This window comes from Aedes aegypti, chromosome 2, assembly GCF_002204515.2.
Source record: "Aedes aegypti strain LVP_AGWG chromosome 2, AaegL5.0 Primary Assembly, whole genome shotgun sequence".
Taxonomy (NCBI): Eukaryota; Metazoa; Arthropoda; class Insecta; order Diptera; family Culicidae; genus Aedes; species Aedes aegypti.
Genome location: NC_035108.1, coordinates 174,456,180 through 174,471,125, shown reverse-complemented (window position 1 = coordinate 174,471,125; position 14,946 = coordinate 174,456,180). Strand labels below are relative to the sequence as shown.

The 14,946-nt window shown below is 38.5% G+C and overlaps 1 protein-coding gene across 5 annotated transcripts in view; it reads right to left on the bottom strand.

Annotated features, from left to right (window-relative positions):
- Positions 1–5,538: 5,538 nt before the first annotated feature.
- Positions 5,539–14,946, bottom strand: part of LOC5578160 (esterase B1) — a 28,093-nt gene continuing 18,685 nt past the window's right edge. For 3 of the 5 annotated variants that reach the window (XM_021843197.1, XM_021843202.1, XM_021843201.1), the window contains exon 4: positions 5,539–6,041. In XM_021843197.1, the coding sequence (XP_021698889.1) occupies positions 5,594–6,041 (448 nt within the window). In that variant the 3' untranslated portion in view covers positions 5,539–5,593. Of the gene's footprint in view, positions 6,042–7,464; positions 7,934–7,987; positions 8,850–8,913; positions 9,068–14,946 lie in introns of those variants that run through there. The other 2 variants (XM_021843199.1, XM_021843198.1) reach the window with 2 other exon arrangements.

The following is a 14,946-nucleotide window of genomic DNA, read 5'->3' as shown; positions in this document are numbered from 1 at the left end:
TGATAACGCTGAATAACTTTCTTAAGAATCCCTTGAAAAAGACTTAAATTATGCTTTAAGACATACAGAGATTTTTTTCAGGAATTCATTAAGTTATTCATATAATAATACGAGAAGAATAACCAGAAGTGATATATTATATTCGATGGAATGCATGAAAAGCAATTGAAATTCAAAAAAAAATATGTGTTATATTTTTTAGAAATTTTCATTGAAATTCCTAAAGGGTAGTTAGCAGGGTTGGGAAAAAATCTGAAATTCGCTCTACAGTAGTCAAACAAAGCCAATCACAGTCAGCGAAGCCAGTGAAACTCACGTCCATCGCTGCTGTAGGCAGAAAGCCTTGAAAATTTCAAAAAAACCCGTTGCTAAGGGCAACCCTAAATTACTGCAGAAAAATGTTCTATTTCCCGCATTTAGAGCCTTCAATGACACTACTGATTTAGAGAAATTCATGTACCCAATAAAGGCTACTTGATGAGATTCACAATTTTAAACTACTGTAGTGAGAGAGCCACGTGATTTTCGCGAAATTCAAGCCTACTACTATTACCATTCCCAGCACTGGTAGTTAGTCATTACCAGGACGAATACTTTAAGGCTTAAATTAAATGATTTTGGAATAATTTAAATTTAAACTTTTTGGAAAACTCTTAAAGAGATATCTTTAAAAGTTATTGAAACAAACTACGAAGTATTTGCTTGAGCTTCTTCAGGGATTGCTAATACTTCTTCAAGCTTCCTAGTATTTTTGTGAGGTGTCTTCAAAAAAATGTCTTCGCACAATTCGTGTTCGGCTTATTTTTGAAATTGTTCATGGCAAAATATAATCTTTGGTACAATCGATAAAGATTTTTTTTTTTCAAAAAATTGTATAGAACTAAAACATCTGACAGGTATTCTATGAAGATTACAAAAGTAGAGTGATTCCCGATTGATAAGAGATATTTTGGATTTTAAGTGAACGAAATTCTCTTGTATGGTGACTATTGTATCATCAGAATCTTTCGGCAAATCGTCTCACACGGTTAAACAAAAATCTTCTTATGTCTTTTGTAATATACGGACCCCTTTCGATGCCCCTTGCTATGCACACAAATAGTAGACTGTCCTCAGTTATTCCACATCCCGCTCGGAGTGTAATAATTACAAAGACCACTACTGCTAGGTAACAAAGCAGTATGTCAGCTGGAGATAGCTTTCCTGATAGGTTCATTCGCTGGGATGTCGATAGACAATGATGATGATAACAATTTATAATCGTATACGAGAGCTATTCAACGGAAGAGAACAAGTGGAAAATCGAGAGGAAATCTTTACATCGTACCAACCGTAGCCGACCAACTTGTCGGGACATTTGTAGATGCTCTCGCTCTTACTCTCGTGCGTCGGAATTCAACTCTGCTCTCGGGAAACCGATTTGTTAATACGTACCGGTAGATAAATAGTAATTTAGGCAAAGCGACCCTTCTTGATCGTACACCTATCATCAATGTAATCGTTATGTAGAATGTGGTGTGGAAGAGCGAAATTTAACGAATCTCGAGAGCAACATATCGCATGACAAATTCTTAAGAGCAGCGCCACACTTGAACGCGTTGTTCGTAGTAATGAACCATGATAGATAGATAAAATTGTTTTGCATTTTCGGAATATTGCAGAAAGTGTAGAAGCGATTTCACCATACTGAACAATTTCAAGAAAGCTGCAGTTTAAAATCTAATTTTCAAACATTTGATTCTCTTACCCATCCAAAATAAATTTTGAGTTTTTAGCGATTGATTATATTTTATTGATTATAATGATATTAAGAATTTAAGCCTACCCAAACATACAGCGATTTAATTTAAATAAATTGGATATGTGATATTTCAAGTTCTACTAAAATTCCTGAAGAGCCATAACTTCGGTAAGATATCTGCAGTTGACGAAGATAAATAAAAGTTTTCATCACTGTAGCAATTATAATAAGACAGTATTAGCAAGGTTCATAGATAACGTTGTATTAATATAAATTTAAATCGAGTTTAAGATATTTTGCTGAACAAAAACGCCAATTAAATGGGCAATGAGGTCCTAATCGCCTCATGCTCGCTCTAGTGGTTCCTAGCTTGAATTCGATAACATCAAACAAAAGAAACAAACTAACGACACCCGAGCAAAATCGAAAATAAAAAAAAAACAAGTCGAAAGCATATCCTGTTTTATTGATCATCACTCATCACTGCCGATTTTAACACGGGTTTCTGTTCGATTTTATCACGCCACAATTATTATATGAAGCTCGAACATTTTTTTTTTAATAAGCCGAAACAATTATAATATAGCTATTTGACCAATTTTCTACGTGCTTTGTATTTCATTTGCTCTATTTCTGCAACATAAATGTCAAATTTTGATACGATTTATATAACAGAAAAATACCTTTCAATTTAATCACGCTTCGGTATACCACGCCAAAAAATTTGGGATCCGTGATATAATCGAGAGATTACTGTATTATATTCGATATCATACTTTGGTTTCGTTTTGCTATCTTTTTGAATAGTTGGTAATCCCGAGCAAAGCTTGAGATCATAATGAAAACTAATTTTGATGTTGGGATGTCGCAAATTTCGAAACCTCACTTTGTTGTCATTTTGGTCGTTTTAACAGAAAAAAATCAAAACTGAGAGCAGAAAAGAGAAATCAAATTGAAAACAGTTTTTGCTGTTAGTGAAAGTAAATTAAAAACTGTTTCTGCTATCATGGACAGCAAATTGAGAACTTACAGATAAATACATGTTCTCGATTGACAAAAAAGTGAGTCTGCGTCAAGATGATTGTTTTATTTTTATATTTTCTTATTGTATATACAAGTATCACGAACAAATTTATAATTTATTGATATTATAACTTTAACAACAATTCAGATTGATAGCAGAACAAAAACAAAATATGATATTATTTGATATTGATAAATTTATATCAAATTATGATATCAACTTGATGGTGAAAACAAAATATGTTCAAAGCTATGATAGTATACAAAAATATACATTTTTCTTGTTGCAGACTTGTTTCGATATTAAAATATGAATTTCTAAGTGAGTTCTCAATTTGCTCTCAATGATAGCGATTTGCTTTTACTGACAGCAAAAATAGTTATCAATTTGATTTCATGGAAACATTTTTCTGCTCTCAGTTTTGATATTTCAATCGTTAAAACGACTAAAATGACAGCAAACTGAATTATCAAAATCCACGCCAGCACAACATCAAAGTTATCAAATTCCACGCCACACTGTTAAAAATAATGAAGATGAGACGTCATGTAAAATTCATGTATGCGATGTAAACCTGACGACATGTAAATTTAAGTCATAAATCATGTAAAAATGTGTTATATGTCATGTAATCACACAGAATCCTGCTGGATTACATGACATATAATTGAAGTTTACATGGCATATCATGTAAATCTCCATGATATTCCACGCTCCAATTATGTGCATTATTTGTCTCAGAAATGTACACGTTTCGTTCGAACTGTGCAGCACAACATCAAAATTTGTAAGCTCAAAGATTTATTATCGTCAAAATTAGTTTTCAATATGATCTCAAGCTTTGCTAGGGAAGACGGTTTTATTTTGTTTTTCGTTTATAATATTGTGTTACCTCCTTCTTTAACAATAATAGTTTCACTTACACTACCCGTCATAAATACGGACTCACTAAAATAAGTATTGCAACACCCAGCTGAATATTGAATCACCCTGAAAAGTTTAGCATCACCTCAAAACAGGTTAATTCACATTGCTATATCTCGAGATCCTTACGACTTACAAAGAAGCGATCTTCAGCAAATTTGTTCAGGGGATCAAGGACATCCGGAAAGCGAACAGTTTAGTTCGCGATTTTGCCGCTAGGTGGCCTAGTGAGTATGCAAAATTGAGCATTTTGAACTAGTTCTAGCTTGTGATCCATAAGAGATAGAAAGTTCGGGTCTTCGGCAAAGTTGCTCAGGGGTTCAAGGACATCCGGAAAGCGATCAGTTTAGTTCGCGATTTTGCCCAGACAATAAGAAATCGCATGAAAGTTCACGTTATAACTCGTTTATTCATACAAATTACATCAAACTCGCAAAACACCGTGGATAAACTCGTCAGATTGATGAGTTTCCTCGCATAAAACACTTTTTTCTGAGTTCATTTGTACATTTTGCTTCGTCCCGTACACTCGTACAAAGTAAATCGAATCAATTCGTAGCAGCTGTCAAATCAACATTTGTTATCATAAGTTATGTCGCATAAGATCACAGGTCAGTTCGGTAGAATATTTATACACTCGCATTGTATGTTATTATTCATCACATAATATATGCATGCATATCGCCTCCACTTTTGTACGTAGAAGGCCTTTTCGCGACATCTTATAAGTGAAATTTTGCACATACAAAGCCTCCAGGTGATTTCGTTATATGTACATTTTGGTTGTCTGGGTGCCGCTAGGTGGCGCTAGTGAGCATACAAAATTGAGCATTTCAAAGTAGTTCTAGCTTGTGATCCATAAGAGATAGAAAGTTCGGGTCTTCGGCAAAGTTGCTCAGGGGTTCAAGGACATCCGGAAAGCGATCAGTTTCAGCATTTTGAACTAGTTCTAGCTTGTGATCCATAAGAGATAGAAAGTTCGGGTCTTCGGCAAAGTTGCTCAGGGGTTTAAGGACATCCGGAAAGGAAACAGTTTAGTTCGCGATTTTTCCGCTAGAAGGCGCTTGTGAGCATGTAAAAATGAGCATTTTGAACTAGTTCTAGCTTGTGATCCATAAGAGATAGAAAGTTCGGGTCTTCGGCAAAGTTGCTCAGGGGTTCAAGGACATCCGGAAAGCGATCAGTTTCAGCATTTTGAACTAGTTCTAGCTTGTGATCCATAAGAGATAGAAAGTTCGGGTCTTCGGCAAAGTTGCTCAGGGGTTTAAGGACATCTGGAAAGCGACATTAATTCAATATTCCGGATGTCCTTGAACCCCTGAGCAACTTTGCCGAAGACCCGAACTTTCTATCTCTTATGGATCACAAGCTAGAACTAGTTCAAAATGCTCAATTTTGCATGCTATCCTTGAACCCCTGAGCAACTTTTCCGAAGACCCGAACTTTCTATCTCTTATGGATCACAAGCTAGAACTAGTTCAAAATGCTCAATTTTACATGCTTACTAGCGCCACCTAGCGGCAAAATCGCGAACTAAACTGTTCGCTTCCCGGATGTCCTTGATCCCCTGAACAACTTTGCTGAAGATCGCTTCTTTGCAAGTCGTAAGGATCTCGAGATATAGCAATGTGAATTAACCTGTTTTGAGGTGATGCTATACTTGTTGGGGGTGATTCATTATTCAGCTGAGTGTTGCAATACTTATTTCAGTGAGTCCGTATTTATGACGGGTAGTGTATATTGATTGATATTATTTAGAAATATGCTTGTGAGTACTGTCTGACTATTCAGCGTTTTATAAGGTTTTGTGATATAAAACAGCCACAAACATTATTTATTACATCATTTGTTTTTTTATATAATAAATCTATGTATTTAATCATTAATATCATTTGAAACCATTTTTATTGACCATTATATGTTTTACCACCCACGCTTTCATTCATCAAATAATTGCCGTAATAACGTGCGAATATTTCGCGCCAAAACTGAACTCTTTCCAAAAACGGATTTTCTATCATCGTCAACTCATCATTCAAATTTGCTGCGTTCAGCACAAACTGCGAATCATAGGCCGGCTTGACTGGCTCCCACACAAAATCTATTCCTCCGTTGGTCGGCGGAGTGGGATTTCCATATTTCGCGAAGTTTGTCCACAGTTTGCACATCGTCGATCGGAATTTATCCTCACGGGAGCCTGGCTCGACGTCGGTACCCATCCACGTCGAGCTGAACAGATAGAGCAATTCATCAGCATGGCATACTCCTTCAAGATGCTCCGGAACAGAGAACAAAGTGCGGTACTTGTTCAGTTTTCCTTCAAATGAGTCCAGATAGAAATATAGTGGTGCCCTGAAAATATATCGATAAAAAATGTTACTTGTTCTAAAAGCTAGAAATCGAAAACTATTTAAAAAAAGGAAGTTTATGACATTAGCAGATAGTCAGATTGTTGGCACTAAGTAGTTATTTGTGAGTTTGTATCTGTTTCTCTATTAAGGCTCAAGAATCCATCATTCAACCATTAGCAATCATCAAATATCAAAAACCAGTTTTATTCGTTCATATTTAAAGAAATCCGTGTAAAAATCTAGGAATGATAGATTTTCTTAAATTTTGCTTTAGTTTTGAGCAAAAAAAATTGTAAAACGATGATGGTTATTTTCCTCTTAACATGGTCTAATTAAAAACATTCCGTGAATAACACTGATATCATAGAGAACAGACATTCCTGCTAGTACACAAAAAAAGCTGATGTTTTGTAAAGACTCAACCCAAAATACATTGAAATCACTATGCCCACCATAGAGCGTATTGCGCCATTTTAGATATGTGATTTTAGATATGTAACCACTTATCTGCTGTCTTATTCACCACTGTCCGTTCCGTTAGAAATAAGCCAAACCAGCGCCACCGCGATGTGGCTACCTGTGTTGCCATAGCCATAACAATTGGTAAATTTGCACATATTATATTGTAACCTAAAAAGCAATGGCAGCAGATTATTCGAATAAACGTCATGAGCATGTTGTCCCTAAAACCATATGCTCGTGTGGACTTAAGCCGAACGATTAAAAGTTCGTCTCTGCTAACGGCTTGGTTTACAAATTACTTTAAAAATTAGTCAAATAAACAAATTAGTTTCAACATAGATAACATGGCTTCCTCAGCCGAGTGGTTAGAGTCCGCGGCTACAAAGTAAAGCCATGCTGAACGTGTCTGGGTTTGATTTCCGGTCGGTCCAGGATCTTTTCGTAATGGAAATTTCCTTGACTTCCCTGGGCATAGAGTATAATCGTACCTGCCACACGATATACGAACGCGAAAATGGTAATTTTGGCAAAGAAAGCTCTCAGTTAATAACTGTGGAAGTGCTCATAGGAACACATAAGCTGAGAAGCAGGCTCTGTCCCAGTGAGGATGTAATGCCAAGAAGAAAAGAAGAACATGACTTACAAATGAAGCTGCTTAGAAGGCTACATAAAAACTTCAAACTAGCTTCAACCTACATTGATTATGTCCTAAATCTTTTTCATATCATAATTTATCAAATAGCTTTCAAATGCACCTGAAAGTCTTGATTTTAAACTTTGGATTATCAAGGCTTTCATTTGCTAATTACAAAGAGATGATCAGTTATGCCCTTAAAACAAGATATCGAATCACATGCCATAAGTTCAAAATACTTCTAGTTTGAGATTATCTTCGTACTTTCTGATGATTAATAGCTACCAACTCAAATCCCTGAAAAATCTTGTCGATCAATCAAACTTACTCATTTTGATAACGTGCGTGAAGTTCACTTGCGACATAGGCTGCCATTACGAACATGTTATCGGACATGATATCGACCAATGTTGACAAACGATCCACAGTGATGCCATTATCACCAAAGAAGAATCGTCTAACTTCATCAGCGGCTTCTTTTAGACGATTTTCATCCAGTGGCAACTCTTGTGGCACTATCATTTTTGAATCTGCTCCGTAGAGCTCAATATCTCTCGATAATTGGGCAGCTACAAGAAGACCTTCATTGCTAGTAACTCCGGTCATCATCGGAATTTTAGTCATGTTGGGCTTCATCATCGAACTGATGCAATTTTCCATCAAAAATGATTCTTCCGAACACTCAGATTCAACTACTGGCGTGAATGCGAAATACTTATTTGTACGTTTTTCGTTCTCGCTGAGAACATCCGGCGAATGAAGAAGAAGATCCTTAGCGTTAGCTTCCATTAGTGTCTCTAAAATATGAATATTATTGCATCATTATCAAACTGAGTAATCCCAAGACTTACGATAAACATCATTATCACTCGTAGACTTGGCACCCATAAGCTCAGCCAGTTTACGAGCCTTTGCTTCAGGATTGCTTTGCAAAACCCAAGGATTATAAGAAACGCCAGACATACAGATTGCCTTGTGGAAGTATTGTCTCGAGCTGTCCGCTAGATAATTCAAATGCACCGAGGCTCCTCCGGCACTTTCTCCAAACAGTGTTACATTGCTTGGGTCACCTCCGAAACGACTGATATTCTCGTTAACCCACTTCAACACCAGTCGTTGATCCTTCAATCCCATATTACCATAGATTCCAACAGACGGCAGGCATAAAAATCCAAATGTTCCCAATCTGTAGTTGCACGTCACGACAACAACTTCTTCCTGCAGCAAAAATTCAGGACCATAAACAGCAGCATCTCCACTGCCAAGATTAAACCCTCCACCATGAATCCATAGCATAACCGGCAATGTCGCAACATCCTGATCTTTCAGCAGCTTTGGTGTGTATACATTCAGAAACAAGCAATCTTCCGATGCAAACTCTTCGTTCTCTGGTGGATAATACATGTAACTGTAGCAGTTGCTGCCTTCCTTTTGACAATCCAACACATCGCGATCAAATTTTTGCACCGGCACTGGTGGTTTGAACCTTAAGTCACCGACTGGTGGTTCGGCGTAAGGTATGCCACTAAAACGGAAGTAGTTCTTTCCATTTGGAAGCACTTGTTTTACACCACGAATTTTACCAGGAGCGATTTGCACTATTACATCATCTGCTTCTCCATTCACATGACTCAAAGAGATGGGTTCTGGATCTTGAGCGGATTGGGGTACACTAAAAGCCGCAGCCGTTTCTTGCTCAACAGAAGGTTTCACCTGAGATTTTAAGGTTGATTAGTGTACGTAAAATTTGGCATAAAGTTGATAGAAAAAATACTACCACTTCAACAGGTTGAGCAACATGTTTGTGCACTGCAGGCGGAACGTACAGTTTTCTAATCACCATCTTTACACGGGAGGAGAAGAAATAATAATGTGGCTCTTAGTTTTGGACTGCCGAATCCCAATGTACTAAATGATACCTGCCCAAATCTAAATTGTGTTGGTTAAACAATTACGAAGATAAGGGTTGCATTATCATAATCAAAAGATAAAATTACCAACGCTTTCAAGGTACCGTACCTCACTGATATCGATAAGTATAGGCGAAAACATACAGCAGGGTGGGCTAATTGGTCGGCGTTAAGTCAGAGTGGACCAAGTCACATTTTTCATATTTTGAGAAAAATGGGTTTAAAGTTTAACGCTTTGTAATTTTTGAACTCGTTTGAAGTTAGGTTCAATATTTCTACACCTCTTTGTATTACTTCCAAACAATATAATGTGAAGTGATAATCATGAAAAATCGTAATTCAAACTTCTGATAGAACGATTTTTTGATGGAATATGTGTACTTGGTCCACTCTGACTGTACTAAAGACCAACGTTCGGTGAGTTGGTTCACTCTGACTGAACAATTTCTAGGAAAATAACAATCATTCAATGCTTGCATGGTCAAACTGGGTACATATCTCTTAGAAAAGCAGATTATCAAGACCCTTCGACACCAGTATTGTAAATTCTTCTATATTCCATTGGTCAATACCAAGATCAGTGGAATTACGATAGCTTGAAAATTAAGGTTTTGCAGGGTCAGGGCATTGACGACCAGAAATATTCAAATATGTGTTCAGTCAGAGTGGACCAAGTGAAAATCTTGAGTACCGACCAAAATATACTGGTCCAATAAGCATGTTCTAGCACACTCCATACATACACCACAGAACTACCATAAGCTTCTATTGGACTCTGGAATTGACTCAAAAAATGCAATAATCAATCAGTTTATTGCTTTTCAACACTTGGTCCGCTCTGTCTGCACAGAAATTGTTGCAATTTCTGACCACCCATCCAAATATGGTAAATAGTCAAAAATCAAAATCAAATGCATTGAATTAAGTAATATTCATAAATTTCTATTGATGGATAAGTAAAAGAATCATCGATGTCGAAAAATCTGACAAATCTCTTGAAATGTTTTTCATTTCCTAGCATTCCTTAGCGCGTTGATCATTTTAGCTGTTATGGTAATAAGCACTTGGTCCACTCTGACTGCACACTTTATCGATTTTTATTGATCATCCAAAGTAAATTTGCCACATATCTCTCGCAGTTTACAGCATTCATCAAATCTGGTCAAAGTGAAACGGAGGTAAGGTAATTTCGCATCTAATGAGAGAATAATCCAATTTTCCCAAAATTTGTACTTGGTCCCCTCTGACTTAACGCCGACCTATTGCGATACTAATAAAAAAAGCTAATTCCAATACTCATAAAGAAGCTGTGCTTCTTTGTTAATCAATGATCTGGTGTCTCTTCTGAGCACGATATTCTTATAAAGATTTAACAATAATTTTTGTTATTTGGCACGGTAAATACTGGGCATGGCGTACCATTGGTACCTCGCGTACCTGCAAGAATAAAATAGACCCCTTTGAGTGGTCCTTAGCCTCCTGCCAGCAGCTCCTATCCTTATCTCCTCGCGCTACTGGCCGGGGTACGAGCAACTTTAGGGAAGATCGGGTAACCAACCCCGGTGGGATTTTTGGTCGTATGCTGACAAGGAAAGAAGGGTTTGCAAAGAAGAACTCTAAGCTAAACTAAACGGCGAAGACCACAGCGACGTAAAGGGACTAGCGATTGGAAGCTCGGTACGTGGAACTGTAAATCTCTCAACTTCATCGGGAGCACACGCATACTCGCCGACGTGCTGAAGGACCGTGGATTCGGCATCGTAGCGTTGCAGAAAGTGTGTTGGAAGGGATCAATGGTGCGAACGTTTAGAGGTAATCATACCATCTACCAGAGCTGCGGCAACACACACGAGCTGGGAACAGCTTTTATAGTGATGGGTGATATGCAGAGGCGCGTGATCGGGTGGTGGCCGATCAATGAGAGAATGTGCAAGTTGAGGCTCAAAGACCGGTTCTTCAACTTCAGTATAATAAACGTGCACAGCCCTCAATCCGGAAGCACCGATGATGATAAAGGCGCTTTTTACGCGCAGCTCGAACGCGAGTACGACAGCTGCCCAAGCCATGACGTCAAAATAATCATAGGAGATTTAAACGCTCAGGTCGGCCTGGAGGAGGAGTTCAGACCGACTATTGGAAAGTTCAGCGCCCAGCGGCTGACGAACGAAAACGGCTTACGACTAATTGATTTCGCTGCCTCCAAGAATATGGCCATCCGTAGCACCTATTTCCAGCACAGCCTTCCAAACCGATACACCTGGAGATCACCACAGCAGACAGAATCACAAATCGACCACGTTCTGATTGATGGACGGCACTTCTCCAACATTATCGACGTCAGGACCTATCGTGGCGCTAACATCGACTCTTAGCACTATCTGGTGATGGTTAAACTGCGCCGAAAACTCTCCATTGTTAACAAAGTACGGTACCGACGGCCGTCCCGGTATGACCTGAAGCGGCTCAAGCAACCGGATATCGCAGCGGCATACGCGCAGCACCTCGAGGCTGCATTACCGAAAGAGGGTGAGCTGGATGAAGCCCCTCTTGATGACTGCTGGAGAACAGTGAAGGCAGCCATCAACAATGCAGCTGAGAGCAACGCACAGTATTTCGATCGCTCGAAATCGTGACCTTAATTCTGTAGCACCTTTAAATGTGATTTTTTCGGAATGGTGTCTTCGGACGAAAATTTTCTAAAAATGTAGCGCATATATTGACGGTAAACGTTAGTTCGCAACTTTGCCACGGGCGGCGCTGCGAAACTATTTTTTTTTTTTTTTTTGAAATGACGATCTTTAAATATGATGTCTTCGGCAAAGTTGTAGATAATTCAAATACAAACAACTTTGCCAAAGACACCTAGTGTGTATACAGCCGCATTTGCAAAATACGGGAGTATTTTATGAACGAACCCCTAAAACTAGTTTTTCTCATATATTTTGAAAATGCGAAGAGTGCGTCGAGAAAGCCCGAGAAGTCGTCAGTTTTTTCCCTCTCGGGTGACGCGTTCTTTTCTGCCGGGCAGTGCGTCGAGAAAGTCCGAGAAGTCGTCAGTTTTTTTCCCTCTCGGGTGACGCGTTCTTTTCTGCCGGGCAGTGCGTCGAGAAAGTCCGAGAAGTCGTCAGTTTCTTCCCTCTCGGGTGACGCGTTCTTTTCTGCCGGGCAGTGCGTCGAGAAAGCCCGAGAAATCGTCATTATTTTTCCCTCTCGGGTGACGCGTTCTTTTCTGCCGGGCAGTGCGTCGAGAAAGTCCGAGAAGTCGTCAGTTTTTTTTTCCTCTCAGGTGACGCGTTTTTTTTCTGAGTGCTTTTATATGGCCGAGCACACGAGTGAAGCTGAAAGTGGATTGTGGCTGCTCAATCAAGCGGTGAGCTCGTTTCATGCTTTTTTTCAAGTCTATAAAATATGTATGACCGCACATTTGATCGTTACATAAATATGATTTTTCAACAAACTATGAATGGTTCGTCACTGTAAGTGTCGGCATAAACTCTTATTTATAACTTTATTGTTTTATATTTTTTGTATTAAATCACTTACCTTCATTTTTATACATAAAAAAATGCTTTGAATGGTTTGGTCTGTGCTAGAAGTGTAGACTTGCAAAACGTTCATTTTATTCAAAAAACTTTGGATGGTTCGCCACTGTAAGTGTCGGCATAAGAATATTATGTGATGGTCTAGCCAATCGATATTTTTTTTTTTCAATTTGAGTAAAATATCCTGTAGGAATGTTGCTTTTAGCTATTTGTTCAACAAACTTTGAATGGTTCGTCACTTCAAGTAACGGCATTATTTTCTCATACTTGAAAATTTTTCATGTCAATCGAAAAAATTTTATATTTCTAATAAGCGGTTTCTTCACCACCGCTTAGGCCTTAAACCTGGTTTAATCGTATGGGTAAACGTGGTTTACGGCTCAAGCGAAGGTGAAGAAATTGGCCCTAAGTATGTTTATATCTCACAAATAATCGCTTATCATGGTCTAATCGCTTATCAAAGTGAATCCTGTGACCCAACGATCCTCCCCATTAACAAACATCCCTCCCAGTAACCTTTGCGGAGATGCAGAGGCAAACACGGTCTCCAAATAGCAAAGGTTACACACTAACATTCCTTCCCCCAATCCCACCTGACTGCAAGGACGTGGCCGGCGCCGTTATTGACCCTGTATAAATAGAGGCACTGAATTATGCACACTGAAGAAGATTATGGCCAATCCCAGCCGAACTTCTAGTTGATTCTTTATGCATTTTCAGTGACTTCGGTCAATCACGGAATAGCAACCATTGATATGTGTAGTCAGTCTAAGCTAAGCTAAGCTAAGCTAAGCTATATTTTGAAAATGCGAAGTTTCCGAAAGCAACAATGTTCTACAAAATTGTGTAAACAGTCAAAATGAATCATTCTCTAGAAGACACTAGGTTTCTAAAGATCAAGGAAAAGCAGTTATAACCATTTAAGTGCAAAAATCAGTCACTTTTGGGGTCCGTGTATTTATTCGTGTGGCAGATGAAACCTAGTTACTTAATTACTAGTTGTAAATGTCGATAGTGTTATTTGTATCCACAAGTATACCTTTTACTTAGAGGAAGTTTCATCAATGACTCTTATAACCCTGTTGTACTTATGGGGCCCAGATAGCCGTAGCGGTAAACGCGCAGCTATTCAGCAAGACCAAGCTGAGGGTCGTGGGTTCGAATCCCACCGGTCGAGGATCTTTTCGGGTTGGAAATTTCCTCGACTTCCCAGGGCATAGAGTATCTTCGTACCTGCCACACGATATACACATGCAAAAATGGTCATTGGCATAGTAAGCTCTCAGTTAATAACTGTGGAAGTGCTCATAAGAACACTAAGCTGAGAAGCAGGCTCTGTCCCAGTAGGGACGTAACGCCAGAAAGAAGAAGAAGAACCCTGTTGTACTTAGTTATATGATGGGTAGAGGGCTATGTGGCTCCAAACTTCTTCTTTTTCTTCTTCTTGACACATTCTTCATGTTTATACACACACTCAATAGGATCCAAATACTTTTATGAAGAAAGTTCTCAAGAGTCTTTACAAAATGACTCGCCATACAACTATTTTTCGCTTGCAGTTTGAGCTATTTTTCGTACATAGACACTATAGCAAGTGCAAGCTATTCAAATTACGTGAAATATTCTGTTGAGAAAAGAATCACTATTGTTGAGAATCATTAAATCACTATTGTGTGAATCAAATCAGTGTTTAAATGTTAACGCAATTTATATGGTCGCAACACTCATTTACATATTGATCCGATATTGAGGCTCTTGCGTGATTTTTGGATTTGAATTTGATACATCACTTAATTTGCTACTCACCGCATCGTGCTTGCACGTGTCATAGTGTCTATCTCAAGTAAACACTAGCCTGCTTAACCCTCAAAGCCCCGGGACAGACCTTTCATTTTCAATTGACTGGTGCTCAGGAGCAAATAAGTTTAACGAAATGCGGTTTTCACTACGATCGATGGGATGAGTTAGACTTTCTGCGAGTGGTATTTTCAAACCGGAAGTTCAAGTCTGGACATGTTTTTCAACCGGAAATAAGTGTTCCCTAGTCACATATTTTATAACTTTGGCAACGAAACCAAGGTTTAACGATAAGTTTTAGCTAGTTTTAGACATTATATAACGGACCAAGGCAAGAATACACTATTTGATTTATTTTCTTGCATGAGACGAAAACCGGAACCTGGTTCCGGAAGTACTATATGAGTAGGAGCCGAGGCTAAGGAACACATGTAAATTTGACCTGAAGCAACATATGCGGCTACTTGAATGTCATGAAATCATCTCAGTAAGCCAATGCAAGACATCAACTCTCAATATTGTCAATTGTACCATATGACCAAGGCTGGAATGTAGGGTCAC